Source organism: Sinohyriopsis cumingii, unplaced genomic scaffold, assembly GCF_028554795.1.
Source record: "Sinohyriopsis cumingii isolate HCF-2022 unplaced genomic scaffold, ASM2855479v2 utg002282l, whole genome shotgun sequence".
NCBI classification, from domain to species: Eukaryota; Metazoa; Mollusca; class Bivalvia; order Unionida; family Unionidae; genus Sinohyriopsis; species Sinohyriopsis cumingii.
The window spans coordinates 68,665-87,500 of record NW_028316178.1 but is presented as its reverse complement, the minus strand read 5'-3'; the positions used below and the strand labels follow the sequence as shown (position 1 = coordinate 87,500).

At 33.0% G+C, this 18,836-nt stretch overlaps 1 protein-coding gene across 1 annotated transcript in view; it reads left to right on the top strand.

Moving 5' to 3' along the window:
- LOC149770815 (transient receptor potential cation channel subfamily M member-like 2) overlaps positions 1–18,836 on the top strand; it is a gene marked incomplete at its 3' end in the record, with an annotated part of 128,969 nt that overhangs the window by 91,799 nt on the left and 18,334 nt on the right. The window contains exons 18-19 of the mRNA XM_089949083.1: positions 1,623–1,758; positions 7,467–7,595. Of these exons, the coding sequence (XP_089805209.1) occupies positions 1,623–1,758; positions 7,467–7,595 (265 nt within the window). The remainder of the gene's footprint in view (positions 1–1,622; positions 1,759–7,466; positions 7,596–18,836) is intronic.

Here is an 18,836-nt window from a genome sequence, read left to right as displayed (position 1 = left end):
AAGGATGGAAAAGATTAACTCAGTTTCATTTAAGTATCCCTAAGGAAGGTCAATCCATTATATATAATAATAAAAAGTTTGGTGTTGTTTTGTGAATCACAGTGGTTGGGTATTAAATTTTTGTTGGATTACAATAACAAGATATTAGATCGTTTAGGTTTTGAGGGTCATATCAATATTTTGATTTGCTATGAAATGATGTACAACATAATAATAAATTAATTTTAAGTAGATACAGTATTGTACCGCATAACTACATAATTATTTCATGTGTTTTTGTTCTGCATGCAGAAAGTTATGTTATATGGTATTGAAAGTACGTCTGTCACGTTAATATCATCAGTATTTGAAGGTTATGAAAATTAGAGCATAATTCCTACTATCCCTTTGTTTGTGAGCATAATTGTCATTATTCTTATTATGGCATAAACAGTTAAAGTCAGATGAAACAAAACTCAGAACCTACTTTTAAGCAAACTCAGATAACAAAATTATGATTCTCAGAGCACACAATAAAAATAGTAAAGTTTGATGATCAACAACTTAAAAAGACCAGACTCCACTTCATCTTACTAGCTGGGTAAAGAAACTTATATCATCATGGTTTCAGGTTTTCCATATATATATAAATGTATGTATGTATGTATGTATATTAATATGCTAATTTACATTAGATCTTGATAGGTTTTTTTATCGCTATAATTATTATATAATTGTGGGAAAACTTGTCTGATAGGTTTCTATCATGAAGAATATGCTTAAATTCAATTGAGCGAGATCTATGCATATTAGTTATGCTTTTGTCTATGGATATCATTGGCAAGGAAAATGAGGTTAATGAATGACTTTTAATATTGTCAGGACTAGAACTTTTGATGCTGTAAGGATATGTTCGTGGACATTATCTATCTGTTTGTCTGCCTGTCTGTCTGTCTGAGGCATGATGTCATCTGCATTAAAGCCAAGATCATGGCAAGAGAAAATGTAAATCTTTGACCTCTTTCTATATAAAGGTATAATATTTGTACTGCTGAGGATATTTGAATGAAACTTTACTTGTATAACTTGACTTGAAGTTTTCTAGTTGATTCACATGTTCTCAATGTCAAAATTACAACAAACCATAATGTAAAATCATTGGCTTGTTTCCTTAGCTTTGGCTTTATAACCTCAGTAGATATTATGATAAAACTTTGCAGTTATGTTATTAACCCTTAGGGAAATGTCACAGGCAGGGATGGGGTCACATGACAAGACTGTCAAGTGCCAGTCATTTATATAAAAAATGTGTCACTTCATTCTAGAAAGATATAATCTTAGATTTACATCGATATTTGTGGTGAATATTAAATCTCTCTAACAGAAAATAATGCTTTTGCAGTATTAAAACTGCCTCAAATTACACTGTCATTATAGAAATTATAGGTATAATTACAACGTCAGATGTCATTGAATATATGCATACAGGATTTATTTATTTTACTCAGCTATGTAACATTGGCAGATAGTGTCATACTTTCATAAGAATGAGAGAACATTGCAATTGGCATTCCTCATTTAATTTACTTAAAAATATGAAGTAATTGATGAATAACCCCAAATATTGAATTTTTTTATTTCAGTAAAGTGTGTCCAGCTTCAAATGACCAATCAGATAGCAATTCGAAACCTAAAAAAAATGGTGACCTAACCCTGACTGGATTCGAGAAATTCCAGATTTTCTACAGAGCACCTGTTATTATTTTCATGCATAATGTGGTATGTCTTAAATATACAATGTATAACTGGACCATTCTCATGAATGCATTTTAATAATACTGATGACATGACCATGTGTTTCATATCATAGCCATGCCACCAGTTACAAGTTCAAATCCAGATATATGTCTGTGATTTGTATCCTTGTCTTGAGTATTACATTTGAAATACTGTAGGTATTTGAATTCAACTTCATCTGATTATGTCTCATGTTTAGATGGTGTTTGCACCACAACCCCATCCTCAAGGTCATAGCAAGGGACATTCAGATATGTGACTTGTATTGTCCTATCGACTGTACCTTTTAAAGCAGTGATAATACAAAACTTTAGCCAACATAATGCCAGGACTTGAAAATGTATCATGTACCATACCTACTCTGTCTGCTTCACAGTCGAGGTCATGGAAAGAGAAACTATTTCTTTGTCTTCTATAACTATCTTGAGAATAAAATGAAAATCAATAATCATAGTATAACGAGTCTTTAGTCATTAAATGTATAGACAGTGTGCTGCATGTCACATTGTAGCCCCTTGTCTTAAAATGAATTGTCACCTTGACTAAGACATAATATTTCAACCAGTGAAGATTTTTTTCATGAAATGAAACTTTAACAATTTATATAACATGCATACACAGTGTATGATAGACCTTAAACTTGCTTTCTGCCTCAAGTTCAAGGTGACTGCAGATGAAAATACCAAGCATTGATTTCTGTGGATATAACTTTTGGTCCAGTGTGTGTGTGTGTGTGTGTGTGTGTGTGTAAACAGTGGAAACCTGCTATAACGTGATAACATGGGTCGTGCTAATGCGGGGTTTTACAGTATTTTACTTTTTTCAGATAACAACTCACTGGCACATATATGTGTATTCACGTCTAATGTATATGATGAATAGGGTATCAACACCGTTTACTATCGTGCCGTCGAAGCATGCAGTTCATCCATAATGCATGTAATTCCATTGAAAAATTACACACATATTTACAATGTTCAATAATTTTGTCCCAGATAATTGTGTCTCAACTCAACATCTAATATATATCATGAACAGAGTATCAACATTGTTTACTGGCCGTCTGATATCGTATCACCGAGGCTTGAAAATTATCCATAATATATGTAAATCCATTGCAAAAATTGCATACATATTTAAACTATTCAATAATTTTGTCACACATCATTATGTGCCTGAATTCAATGGGAAAAAATCACAGCTAAATAAGGTTAAGAGAGACGAAGCACATGTATGGTTCATTACGTTCCAGGGTCTATGAACTGTGTCTGTACAAATATCATGCTGCTAAAATGTTCTCATATGCGTTCCTGTGTTCATTTATCCATTGCAAATTTCCAATAATTAATGTTTGTATGTCTATTCATTTGAACAACTACAGCAAGAATAATTACCAATCAACACATGCTTTGAGCATGCATATAACGTTTACTTCAGACTTTATGAATATCAAAAGAAACATGTGAAAAATACTATACTAATCATTGCGCAAAGTGCAGAGAACGACTTGCGTTTGTAACTTGCTTTTCCATAACGGTAAAATATTTTTTAAAAAAATAGGAAATTAATACTGAGTTCATAAACAAACACCATACCCATGTAAAACCCGAGAATTAAGTGCAGTAGTCCTGCAATGGTCATGAGTCAATTTTATATAAAAAAATGTTAGCTGAACGCATGCACAGTTTCATATCCTTTCAATTTTCAGCTAATAAAGCAGACATTATTTACTGGTTAACTGATTGCATCTAATAGCACCACCAAGCCCAGCAAACATGTTGGCGGATCTTGTTTTTTATGTTTATTAAGTTGTGAGAATCTTTTATCAGTAATAAATAAATAATAATTTTTTGCACAAAGTGCAGAGAACGAATTGCATTTGTGAATTTGCTTTTCCATAATGGCAAAATATTTTTATACAAAAATAGGAAATTAATAACGAGTTCATAAGTAAACCCCACACACATGTAAAACCCGAAAACTAAGTACGGTAGGCTCGCAATGGTCACGAGTCACTTTTATAAATTGTTTAATGCTGAACACATGTACAATTTTATACCCTTTCAATTTCCAGCTAATAAAGTAGACATCATGTACTGGTCACCTGATTTTATTTAATAACACCACCAAGCCCAGCAAACATATTGGCGACTCTTGCTTTTTGATGTTTATTAAATTGTGAGAATCTTTTATCAACCACCGCATTGTCTGCTGTTTGGTTGTATATGCAGTTAAAGAAACACATGTTGGCTATTGTTTGAGTAACGATTTTATACAGAATTAATTGAAGACAATCACAAAGATGACTTACTGGCTTTACGCATGGGCCAGTAAAAAGTAACATTTCCGATAATTTTTATGTTGGCATAACACATCAAGAACCTGGTGATATTGTTGGATTTCAGAAACTACGCCACGATCGTATTATATTTAAATTCATATGCGAACTCTTCCCCAAAATGATAATAAATGTTTTACACACTATTTCTTGTACTTAAAATTTCAGGGACTATGCCACAATCATATTAAATTCGAATTCATACCCGATCTCTTCCCCATAATGATAATCGATTATTTGTACACTATTTTAAATAATTTGATCAATTGTTTTTCATGTGTGAATGAATATACAAAATTTCGAGAGCCATGCCATGACTGTGTTAGCAGGTTTGCATTGAATGTATGTACATGTATATATATATATATATATATATATATATATATATATATATATATATATATATATATATATATATATATATATATATATATATATAGTATAACCTGTTATGAACGACCTCATGCCATGAGCGACCACTTGTCATTTCTGACCACAATCATAATGCAAGGATCGATTGTATTATTTAAATGCTCTGTCATGAGCAACAAGCTGCTGAACGCAACTAGGAACCATGAAATCTTGGCAAAAAATGCATTTTGCCATGGCTATGACGACATCACAAAAACAGACATAAATTCCGCTGCCCGTTATTTCTTCCCTGTAATAATGACCCCTAACACCATTCTAAAAAAAAAAAAATAAATAAGCTGGCTACCAATATCGGAAATATATTTTAGATATGCTTATAGTGTTTGTATTTTATATTGTAAACCAGACAGACGTACATGTAGATTATTCCAGCACTTAGCCTGGTTTCTGGCCATTTCATTTCTAACACACATATGTACAAGTTGGACATAGTATCCCTATGAATAACCGTATCATGAGACAGACACTAGTGATCTTTATGTAATCATTTGTAACAGAGACCACTTGAATAGTAAAGATTGTTATGATTTTTTTTTAAAATGGGTCTGGCATTTGGCAACCAGTCTGTATATAGTGCAAGATAGTACAATCCATAAACCAGGCTAATGTACATGTTGTGAATTATGCCATTGTAGTGCCGAAATTAAAGTAGTAGTCATGTGTATTGTTTTATCTTTAGAGTTAATCCGTATTACTCGAGGGTGAATAAGGTCTTTGTCTATGAAACCAGCAAGTGAAAATTGTTTGCGGGATTCAATTGATAGTGGTAAAGGAGTTTGATGTTTGTTGTTTTTTACCCCGATGTTACAGTGATTACATCCCAGTCACCAAGCTGTCGTCTATTCAAGTTGGTGCAACTGGGTTACACACTTTGTTTTTAGAGTTAATTCCTGTATGTCTTCTTTGAATTAAGCCGTTGAATTTTGTCTCTGAGTAAATTATTCTGTTTCTGGATGAGATACCTATTTTCTTTATTTCATCAATTGTTAGGTAAATAATGTCAATGTATAGATTTTTCATATTTCCCCAAATTCTAGTCAACACCTTCTTTGCAGTCAATGTTACAACTGAGCACTGATAATGTTAACACCTGGTACCTTAATAAGAACGTAAGTACCTCCAACTAAAAAGAGACAAATTTTAACGCTGGAGAAAATAATTATTGTAACTGAAAGAAGTGAAAAAGAGCAGACCACTTGCAAAATAGCAGTTTAAGCATTGGTAAAACAAAATTTAGGGTGTTATAAGGAAAAGGAGTAAATCAGAAATGATTTCATAAGCTTATACATGTATATGTGATCTTCAGAGGTAAGTATATCTTTCCTGCTATATACCACTAGGCCACAGGAGCGGTTCATGAAACTTGAAAGACACATTCATTTCATGGATGGAGGATGACCATGAAACTTGAAGAATACATTCATTCCATGGTCTTCTTGATCTTAAGTGAAAACTTTCCTGCAAGGACATCCATTATGGTGACTCTATCAGCAATCTTGAAAGTCCTTTTATTGCCAATTCTGAATGGATGGTCATATTAGCATTGGGGTTTTCACGGAAATAGTTATAATGTCTAGTTGGTCCTAAATGAAAATGGTGCCCCTCAGATATCAAATATGGCTGATGCAATTGCCCTCCTGAAAATCTTGCTATTACTGTTTAAGGCGCAAAAAAGATATTTCCAAACCTTAAATGAATGGTCGTATCAACATCATCAATGAAAGACTACTTACGATGTCTAGTTCATTAGACATGAAAATGGTGCTAATTTTGTCATTGCGATTACATCATGGCCACCATAAGCATCATCTAGAAAATTCTCTCATTACTTCCCCTAGATGAATGAAGAACCAAACCTTTTTGTTTTTACCAAAAGACCTATGTTGTCTAGTTGGTCCAAAATTGAAATAGTGGCCGAGTTGCCAGTAGCTTCACGTGGGTCGGTGGTTCTTCCCGGGCTTTTCCCAGGTTCTTCCTCCACCATTAATACTGGCTGCCATGCATAGCCTATTGTGTGCTGAAAAATGGCGTTAAGCCCCACAACAACAACAACTCCCTAAAAACATAAGGTCTGTAGATACTCCTTAAAAACAAAATCATATCAGCAAGGAGCTTCTTCCAGTCTTATTGTCATATAGTGTCTTGTTGGTCATAAACTAAAATGGTGCCAAAGTGACATCCAATATGTCCAACACACCCGTGTATTGGAAATCTTGCTATTGCTGAAGAATATACGAGATTGTTTCATCCCTCATTGAAGAAAGGAAGATAGGGTGTGCTTCTGAAATCCAGGAAATTCTTTTCAGCCAGAAATTCATCAGCCACTTTGAGGGACTCTTTATATCTCCCTTTCTTGAACCGAATAAAAGTTTCAGCATCATGTTAGTGTCATGGCAGTTCTACTATATCAGGCAGTTACTTGGCAATGTTTCAATTAGTAGTTTCTGTAGATTGTGTTAATATTTCCTCCTCTTCTATCAGTCTCTCTTCAAAATTCAAAAGACACATTATTGTGAATTAAGTCCCAAATAATCCTAAATATCCTATCATAATTTCCAGGAATATCGAATGATCTGAACAAATTCAAATAGTTTTGAATGTCCTGATGTACCACATTGGTGTAATCCAAAATGTCTTTCCATGAGTTCTCAATAATCTCAATGTAGTGTTTTTAGTCCAAAAGTAAATGAGCACTTTGTAATTCCAAAATTCATACAACTTGTTTTAAACTCAAAGATAGTAATAACATTTTTGTTTTCTCATTTTCTTAACAAAATAAAAACAAATTACTGGAAGATAATCTGCCAGCTTTAAAGAGGAATCAATTTAGGCCATGTGCACTATCTTATATATTTACAAAGTAGAGGGCAAGAAGTACTTGTCTCAAAGATGGAATAAGAAAAGAACTATCTTATTTCAGATATCCTTCATAGCCTTTCTCCTCCTGTACAGTTACGTTCTGATCAGCAAGCTGAAGTCACAGATTTCAGCGGCAGAAATTATTCTCATTACGTGGGTAGCTTCCTTCTTCATTGGAGAGGTTATACAGGTTTGTACACTCTACTGCATACATACCCCAGTCTCATCTGTAATTTGTTGTGTGATTTATAGTTGGTTATCAAAAGCTGCAATACATGTATAAAGGTTTGGATGGGTCGGTTGAAACCATTAGTATAAATACGGTATATAGATTTGGTGCCTACATACTCATGGGTATAGACTGACATGCATCAATGCATATTGTAATGTTATGCATCTTATAAACATACTTACATGCATTCACTCATTACAGATCCTTTTCCATTAATTTACAGTCATAATCACAATTGTATGTAGGAACAAATTATTAAAAAATTGGTTAAATCAAGGAGAAAAAACATGATAATAACAAGCCATTACTAATACCAGTGTTTGGTTACATCCAGCATCAGTACAGGATATCCTTGATACTTTTTCACACAGTGTTTCAACACGTTTGAACTAATCTAATGTTTTCTTCATTTTATCATTTGTGGAAAAGCTCCTGTGCATGTGATGAGTTCCAATTTCCAAAGATATTTTTTGAGTTTTAATCAAGATTTCCAAGGTGACAGACTTTTTTGACATAAATTCGAAAAGCCTAAGATATGTGAAATTTTGTACAAAGTTTCACCAATAGTACACATGGAAAGCCAGTGTCCTGGTTTTTGGCATGACTAAAATCTCCTGATGTTGTTTCCATTGATTTTGTAAGATGCATTGCATCAATACACAGATCGATTACCTAATGCATTATATTTGTTGGTTAAGGTCTCATTTCAGTCACCATTTTAGTGCATCTACATGGTCTATCCCCAGGTAGTCTACTCCAAATTCCTCTAAACTAATACTGTGCTGATTTGTCTGCTGGAGACCACTCTTCTACTTTCATTTTTTCCAACTTTCCTGTATCACTGTGGTTCCTTAAAATATTAGTTTACATGTCTCTGATCACCCAGGGAAAGACTGTCTCCACAAATAACAAATAAAACAAAATTTGGTGAAATACACTTAACATGCTATAATGAAGGTGTAGGATACCTATATATATATATATATATATATATATATATATATATATATATATATATATATATATATATATATATATATATATATATATATATATATATATATATATATCTATATCTATATATATATATATATATATATATATATATATATATATATATATATATATATATATATATATATATATATATATATATGTGTATATATATAGACAAAGAAATAAAAAGATATAGATTTACCTGATTTAATAATTGATTTTAATTTCAGTGCTACTTCTTGTACACTGTAAATTTTACTATCTCAATATAAAAGTTTAGTTTATAGATGATGATTTTAAATTATGATACAGGTATGTTGAAAACAAAGTTATATATGAAACAGTTTTAGTTTTAAGTCATAAACATTTTACTAGAAAACCCATTGATAGCATTGCTACAATTAAAGAAGTAAAACATTGTAGTAAAGTTAAAAAGTTGGGAGTAGAGATACAGGCACAACAAGAGAAGAGTTTGGTTGAATTTGGAAGCAGACCACCTTTGAATAGATAGATTGTCAGTAGACAAAATAAGACTGATCCAAATGTATAACTGCAGTCATTTTCCTTCCTCTGGGTATTGGTTATTATTTAAGCCGTTTTGCAGTTTCTATGTAGTATAACAGTGAATATTGCATTTAATGTAGAGACATTTGATATAATATCTGTATCTGTGAAAATTGTCTTTTGTAATTTTTCAAAGCTTTTATCAGTACAGCTAAAACCCGTTATAATGCGATTTATTATAACGCGATGGCAGCATGGCTCCTATTTTTCAATTTAAGGTGACCTCTCTTTTCAACATCCTGAATATATGCTCTTGGAAAAGCTGATTATTCGTATCCCTAGCAGATTTTTAATCCCACCACTGACTATAATATTGCCTTAAATTCCGAAATTTACCCAAAACAAACAATATATGATCAAGAAGTTAGTTAAAAATTTAAATACACATTTTATATGGTGAAGTTTTTAAAAAATATGTTAATGCAATCATGATTATATCACGATGTTATTCTTTGGACCCTGATCATTGCGTTAAAACGGGGTTTACCTGTGCTTTCAACTTCTACATGATTATGATTTCCATATGTTTTCCCATCAGGCCAAATTACTTGGTGCAAGACATTTCACTAAGACGGATATTTACTTATCTCTCACTGTAGGAGTGTCTCATTTGATAACAAAATACTACAAAGCAACCCATTTTGAATTGCTCAGATTGCTTGTACTGACTTCATTGAACTGTGTGTTGTGTGTGGGGTCATTTTGTACACAAAACAAACTTTATTATCCCCTGCATAAACGTTAACACAGATGCAAAGTGAAAAAGGTGGCCAGATCCCTATAGAAAACTGTTTGTCATTTTTTATATACCAGATCAACAGGTATTTTTGCTCGTCAATATCTTCATATAGAATAGTAATAGTACTTTAGGAAAATCAGTATGACAATAAAATTCATATTTTTCTTTAACATTGACTTTTCTTTTGACAAAGAATTCCAGATTCTAATTATTATGGGGACCAATTATTTACTACTGATAGCACTGACATTTTATAATAGGACTGTCATTTTCCTTTGTATCATGAACTTCAAAACAGATATTTTTGTACCTTAGGTTTGTATCCCACATTATGCAAATTTGAATTGATCATGTATTTTCAGTCAAATAATACAATTTTAGACTTGCTACATACATTTGCTTTTCATTTGCTTTTCAGTGGCATTAAGAGATACCTTGAAAAGTACTCTTTTTCTTGGCATATCACAACTTTACAAATAAATTTATTATGTCATAAATACATGACACTGTTTACATATTATACAAAAACACTACGCATATTAATGCCATAAACATTATGCATGTTAAAACCTGAATCAAGTATTCTTCTGTATTATATATTTGTAGAGTTTTCACATGTGGCAGTACTCTTGTATGCATAATGTTGTTAAGTTCCAAAACAGTTCACTTTTGTGAAGTTCTAGGATCCCTAAGCACAACATGTGAAAAAAATACTGATAGGTGATAGGTTCATGTCTCAGTTATGAGTATATACTTTTTTACTTGTATGTAAAAGAATGACAAAATGAGTATATACTTTTTTACTTGTATGTAAAAGAATGACAAAACAAATATTTCATTATTTCAATTGTGCATATTTGTTACAATTTGATGGTCACAAACTGAGTAACAGAAAGATGCAAAACCTAGTTTTATAAAACTTAACAATTTAATTATCAAAGTCATAAAAGAAAATGTGAGCGAAACTTAAGGTATTACGATGTGAATCCAGAACAACAGTATCCAGAACAACAGTATTCAGAACAACAGTATCCAGAACAACAGTATCCAGAACAACAGTATTCAGACAAAGTTCTATGAAAATCCTAAATGAATAAAGAGTTCTAATAAATTTAAATAACAGAAATGTACTTTTCTCACCAAGAATCATGACATTATCATGATAGCATTGCCCAGAACCCCTTTGAATTAATTCAAAACAGTTCCAGAATAATATTATGGTCCAAACAAGGAGCACTTAATATTTCCTCTGAACAGTCTAAACAAATGTTTTTCCTCTCAAATAATATCCAAGTACAACATAAAACATGTCTGCAGACTTACAACACTATAAGTGTGAATGATTCCAAAAATGTAATTAATCAGATAGCATAATTCTCTCCAAGACAGAAATGGGTAAGACTGAGGAACTAACTTCATGCAATGAAATGTGTTTTCTTGTATTAAAGACCTGCCTGAGTCTCTTCATTTTAACATTGGAACCAGGCCAAACAACAAAATTTTGTTAGTAGTTTATAAAATTTCTAACATTTTCAGTTTGGATATTGTGTGTTCATTCTTTGCTAGTTTGTGAATTTAAATCAATTTTTTAAATAATCATTTCTCCAAAAGTTACACATGCTGAAATTTGTCAAGCTGAGTTTGTTTGCATATAATCTATGAAGATATGATCAGTTTAATTTTGTTCTATTCCCCACAAAATTTGTGCATATATTCATATTCTACATTCCATTTTAAGTTTCTAAGTACTTACTCGTTCCAAACAGGTTTCGAGAAGACGGGAAACGTCTATCTGGAGAAAGTTGATACTCTATATAACAGATGGCTGGAATATTTTAGATATGCTCACAATTTTGCTGTTTATAATTGGAATGGCAGTTTTGATGATCAACCCTCAACCCCTTGCATTAGAAGCTGCTGAAGTCATCCTGGGAATAGATCTTGCATTATTTTACCTGAGAATTCTTCATATTTTTCATGCGCAGAGACAAATAGGACCAAAGTTAGTGATGATCATTAATATGGTATGTAGTGACTGTACCAGATTTTCTCAAATAAGTCAGTTTTGTATTCCCAATGTTTTTTATTTACCTCACAATGTAGTCTTGGGATATAGCAAATGTTATAACATCTGTCTGCTTGTCTTTGGTATGTCTGTCTGTCTATCCATTTGCAAACATTTTATGTCAGCAGCAACTATGAAGTCTATTTCAACCACACTTGGTCTGCGTGGTAAAACAAGTGGTGCATAGAGGCACACATTACATGTAAGAATTTTCCATTTCTAATATTTTTTCTGCAGACCTATCATGCACATTTATTATTAGGTTAGAAGCGAGTTTGCTGTGAAACTTTATCTTAAAAACTGCTCAGTAGTGTTCAAGGATAACGACATTTTCTGCATGATTCTTTGAGTTGTGGCCCTTTATCATTCAGCATTTTTACTGCTCATGCACTTCACTGTGAACACTCAGCTTCATTATTATTATATTTAAACCAAATGCGTCCTGAAACTTCATCTCAACCAGAGCTTGGATGGGTTTGTATACAAGCACAGTTCTGCTCATACAGAGTTTTGTCCGTTGATCACATTAGCTCAGAAAATTTTAATGCACAACCTTAGAAACATTCTAAAGCACTAATTTGTGTTTTGATTTAAACTAGATTTGATTTAAAGCTTCATCTTATCGAGAGCTCAGAGGAGATCAACGTGGAGCATATTTGGCTCGCATTGCTAAGTAATTGTTCTTGATCGATTTTCGAGTGGGCGTCCTAATGGATTGTAAACACTCCATCATTTTAACTTTTTGTTGGATTTCATTTAAATTCACCTTGAATCTTTGTCTTAACAAGAGCAAATGTGATCTCACTGTTGTTTAAATTTTCATATATTTTACAGTGTTATGGCCCTTGAACAACTTTGATTGATTGATTAATTGATGGTGGATTTAACAGTGAATCAGCACTTTATAGTGCCACAAGAGAGGTTATTTGTTGAAATAGTATGTGCCTAAACATTTTTTACCAATGAGCAACAAAAGTACAAAAACAATGATGATATGATGAAACTAGATGAAGGTTACCAATCAAAGGAAGATGTAAATGGTGTGTATAAAGGGAAATTAAATAATAAAAGTTAAATTATGGTGATTAACAGTGCAAATGCTGATTAAAAATACTCATGGTTGGAGTGAGAGGTCTGTTTTAGCAGCATGGTCAGCTTTACATTACATTTAATACTGACATGGCTGGGTATTCTATATTGTGAGAAGTATACATTTTTGGTATATTTGATGAGAATATTGGTCAGTAATGGATTTTTCAGTTCCTTGTTTTATAGTAAATGAAGTACTGATAGTAAATCAGAGCAGACAATAGAGTTTAAGATATGTTTGCTTTTGATTGACTGACTGATGGATTGTGGTTTGATGGCACACCTGCACTGTAAGGCTACTTAGCATCACATAAAAGGTTATATGCTAGATGAGATCATTTACAGCTAATAAAAGATTCATTTATGACTGGTGATAATAAGACCAAACAATTTCAATGCAAAGCAAAGAGATGGTGAGGGTAATATATGAAGGTTCTCAATCAATAGGGAATGTAAATGGTGTGTATCAGTGAATAATTAAATAAATAAATGTACTTAAGATGAATGACAGTTGGGTGGAAAATGCTAAAAGAGAGAGCACAAAAGCTATATTTTCGAAAAATGTTTGTTTCCTTCAAGAAATATAAAATGCAAGACACCTTTGCTGTATCAAAAATCTCCTTCATGTGCTGAAAATTGTGGTAGCAATCACATATAGTTTGGTCATCATAATATTGTATTAGAAAGTGCTTTATGGTAAATAGTTCGTTGCAAGTAATGCAGTCGGATGGATCCTCATCTTTTATTATGTAGTAGTGGGTTATGTAAGTATGGCCGTAATTTGTGCAATATCCACTTCATCCTTATGAATGATTAAGGGAGGCCATTCCCCTAAGTAAGATTTCACCACTTGGGGCTTGTCATTTACAGCATTATTTCATGATGCCTGCCACATACTAAATAAGAATGTTTTGATTGCTGGTTTAATTGGTATTCTAAACTCAGTTTTAGAGATAAGGTTAATTTGGCAACACAGTCTGGTCTTTCATTATTTTTCATACCGACATGACTGGGCAACCAAAGGTATATGATATTGTGAGAGGCACACAACTCAGTATGTTCAATGAGGCACTGGGCAGTAATGTGTTTTACAACTTCTTTTGTGGAATGACTGAAGTACTAATAGTAAAACTGAAAAGGTGATAGAGTTTAAAATATTTTATGTTTTGATATATTTCAAAAGCAAGCTCTATTGCGTGCGTGTGTGTGTGTGTGTGTGTGTGTGTGTGTGTGTGTGTGATTTGGATTTTCAACGTAGCTTTAACAATTTGTCAGACATATCGCTACGTTGTCTGCAGTGTGGCAGTTTTTATTGATGTCTAGCACTGGGGCATCATGCCGCAGACATGTGGCATGATGTCCCACCCAGTCACATTATCCTGACACCGGGCCGACCAGTCCTAACGCTAACCTCTTAATGCTGAGCGCCAAGCGAGGCAGCTGTTAGTACCATTTTTGTAAGTCTTTGTTATGACTCGGCCAGGGATCGAACTCACGACGTCCCGCATCCGAGGCGGACGCTCTAACCACTAGGCCACCGGAGCGGTAAAGCTCTATTGCTCCGCTGTCTGCTGAAAATACTGATGCACCATCTGGTAAGCGAATCTTTTGTAGTGTGGTTTCCACAAATGAAGGCTGCAACAGCCTTTTCACAATCTTTTTAGCCGTCAGTTTAAATTCATGTGTATTTATCAAATGTAGAGAAAAGTTAATTTCAAGAATTATGAAAAATGGAAAGATTTGTACCCATTTGTTTGCCTTCATGCAGAGTAAAAAGTGTTTTGGGTTTGTTTAGAAGCCATAGAGGTGCTTCAGGTATAGATGATTTTTGTATTTTAAAACGTCAATTTTTAAATTGACAGTGCTGATAAATATTCTAATGTCAAAGATAGGTATGACATTTGGTATTTTAGTTGGGTTGGAAAATTGACACAAAAGCAGGGTTTAAAGGGTTAGATCTCAATTTTAAGGCAAACTGAAAATATTTTTTTTTGTGATGTGATAGAGGTGATTAATTTGCTTCAGCCCGAAGGCTTTCACATGGGGATGTCCTAAACGCTCCAAAGTGAGTTGTACAAACCTGATGGTGAATTGGGCCAAATCTCTTTATATATGATTTTCTTGCTGAAACATCAGTCCATTTCAACAGATCTAATACGGGTTATATATAGGTTATGAACTAATTTATATCAGATCCCAAGTCAGTGTATAGACCTTAGAGTAGGTTGAGGGCTTTCAAGCATTTAACTTTCAATTGTCTAATCTGTTGAAAGAAGGAGAATTTTCTGTGTTGAAGACAATGCATACAAACTTTTTCCTCAGGAATCATTATAGGTGTTCCATATAGCATGAGTTTAGGATCGTGATTTTGTTTTCATAGCTGACAGAAATGCATACATACTGTTTGTGTTTTTGAGAAGTTAAAACCATTGGCTGTTGCCCAATTTCGAAACTTGTTTTTTATTTTGTTGGAAATGTCGTTCATTTGTATGCATAATTTTGGATCAATAACATTAGTAAGTTATCAACATGTAGTGAGTCATCTACTCAAGGAGATGAACACTTTGAGATTTTATTAATCATGATGTTAAAAAGCACACTGGAAAGAATACTGCCCTGGGGTACAAACACCTCTTCTCCATGCTTATCAGAGGGGGTGGAACCAACTTGTACTTTGAATTCCTTATCTGAAACAAAGTTAGATATAAAAGTGGGTAGATGGCCTTTTAGAACTAAATGGTGCAGGTTCTTCATGAATCCATACTTCTATGTTGTATCATAGGCCTTTCCAAGTTGAAGATAACAGCCACGAAATGTTCCTTCGTGATAAAATCATTGGGGATGAATGTTTTCAGTCTAACCCAGTGTGTGTTGGTACTACAGCTATATTGGAAGCCACTTTGAAAAAGTGATATTAAATTGTTACTCTCCAAATACCACACAAGCCTTGCATTGATAATTTATTTCATCGTTTTACAAACTCAGTTGGTCAGAGGTATCGGACAGTAGTTGATAGGATATGTTTCATCCCTGACTGGTTTGGGAACAGTTATTACTGAGGCCTCTTTCCAATGTTTTGGTACTTTACAGGTCGTCCATAAATTATTGAAGATTTCCAAAAGAGCAATTAGTGAGATTTCTGGCATATACTAACAAAATTGGTAATGTATTTTATCAGGTCTGGCACATGTATCATGGGACTTGTTAAGAGTATCCTCAAGTTCCAGACGTGAAAATGGTTGATTATAACTTTCTGAATTATTTGATATGAATTTTAAATGTATCGTCTCTTTTTAATTTTTCAGTTTTCAAAATTATGTCGAATAATGAGGCAATGATGATTTATTTTGGGCTTCAATACATTTTCAGGGCAAGGTATATTGCCATGATTTTGGTTAAAAATATTGATTTTCCATTTGGCAGGTGGACTTTTATTGTGTGATTTCCACTGATAAAGGCTGCATCAGCCTTTTCCTTGTCCCGTGAGCCGTCAATGTAAATTGTGTTTAGTTCTTAAATTTGGAGAGGAGTTCCTTATAAGAGTTATGAAAATTAGATTGAGTTGTCTTAGACTTTTTTCCATCATGTAGGTTAAAAAGATCTTAGGGTTGTTTAAGAAGCCAGGGAGGTTTTTCAGAAATATCAGACTTTTGGATTATTGAAAGGTCAATTTTTGTATTGTCAAGGCTGGAAATTACTATAATGCGAAAGTTATGTAATGCAATAGGCAAGTTTTGTATTTGGGTTGGAATACAGTCATAAACTAGGGTTTGAAGGTTGGATCCTAATTTTAGGGCATATTATATAGATAAGATTTCTCCTTGATTTAATATAGATAGCCCATTCTCTTCAGCTGAAAGGCTTTCTCATGAGGATATCTTAAATGCTCTCAGAGCGAGTCATATTGCTTGGTGGTTAATTGGGTCTAAAATATTTAAGTACGACTTACTGGCTGAACCATAATCAACACAACCAGTTTGGATCGAATAAATGTTCCATATAGCTTAGAACGACTTTCCTGAGTGCACTACAACGTTGAGTGTGCAGCCTAAGTGTGCAACAACGTTGAGTTTGTAGTCTGAGTGTGCTACAATGTTGAGTGTGTAGGTGTAGTCTGAGTGTGCTACAATGTTGAGTGTGTAGGTGTAGTCTGAGTGTGCTACAATGTTGAGTGTGTAGTCTGAGTGTGCTACAACGTTGAGTGTGTAGTCTGATTGTGCTACAATGTTGAGTGCGTAGTCTGAGTATGCTACAACGTTGAGTAAACCAAAGAGCATTCAAGATTTTTATATGTAGAATGAAGGTGTATTTTCTATCAAAGACAATGAATAAAATCTTTGTTTCTTCAACAAATGGTATAGGTGTTCTGTGCAGCTTGAGTTTATGATCATCATGATGTCTTAGCTGACAGAAATATATGCATACTGTTTTGCATTTTGAGAATTTGAAACCATTGGTATTGGCCCAATTTTGAATCATGTTTATATTTTGTTGCAGTTGATTTTTCAATTGTAGTATATGTTTTGATCGACAATATATTAGGAAATCATCAAAGTTAAGGAGCAATCCACACCAGGAACTAAAAATTTGGTTATCACTATTAAGTTTGATGTTAAAGAGCATTACAGATTAAATACTGCCCTGGAACACATGCATATCTTGCCTGTACATATCCTGAGAGGGTGTAGCCCACTCTTACCTTGAATTCTTTTTCTGAGAGAAAGTTAGATATAAAAGTTGGTAGACAGTCTTTTAGACCCAGATCTTACAGGTTATTTATTAGTTTGTACTTCTATGTTGTATCATAGGCATTTTTCAAATCAAAGAAAACAGTTATTAAATGTTCTTTCTTGATAAAAGCCTCATGAATAAACATTTCAGGTTTAAACAGATGATCATTGGTTCTACAACCATATTATAATCCACTTTGGAAAGGAGATAATTATTAGTCTCCATGTACCAAACAAGCCTTGCATTGATCATTCATTCCTTTGTTTTACACACACAGCTCATCAGAGCAGTGGGATGGTAATTTGTCAGATTAGTACTATCCTTTCCTTGTTTGGGAACACTTGACCTCTTTCCATGTTTTTGGTACATTAACAGTGGATCAAGTTAGAAATTTAAAGGTACCCTTATGATCTTTTGAGGAATCTTACATCCACTCTTTATGTTTTATTGCAATAACATTGACAAGGAAGGCCTAACATAACAAGATTTTTTTATATAATTTGAAGAAAACCAGACTTTGACCTTAACGTCCTCAAATAACATTCCATTGACCTAATTAGATTTTCACATCATTACATCATCCTTTTATAATTTATTTACATTTTAAAACTTTTTGGACCTTTTTGACAAAGTCCATATTAAGTAATTAAGTAAAAAATATAAGGCAGATAAATGAAATTTATATGGCTTACCTGTATTAAAATATAGATACACTAGTTATATTTTCGGGGGCTGTACAACAATTATTATTTATTATTTGACATTTGTGTTATTTCAGCATTTTAGCACAACAGCTAAGTTGTTAGCACAATTTATCAACACAAACAAATTAGAATATATATATATATATATATATATATATATATATATATATATATATATATATATATATATATATATATATACACACATAGATGACCTGATTAGATTTCTATGACATGGCATCAATTTTCATAGTTGTCTACAGTGCTGATTTGAACTGAATTGGCTATGTAGTATCATTTTAATTGGCTAT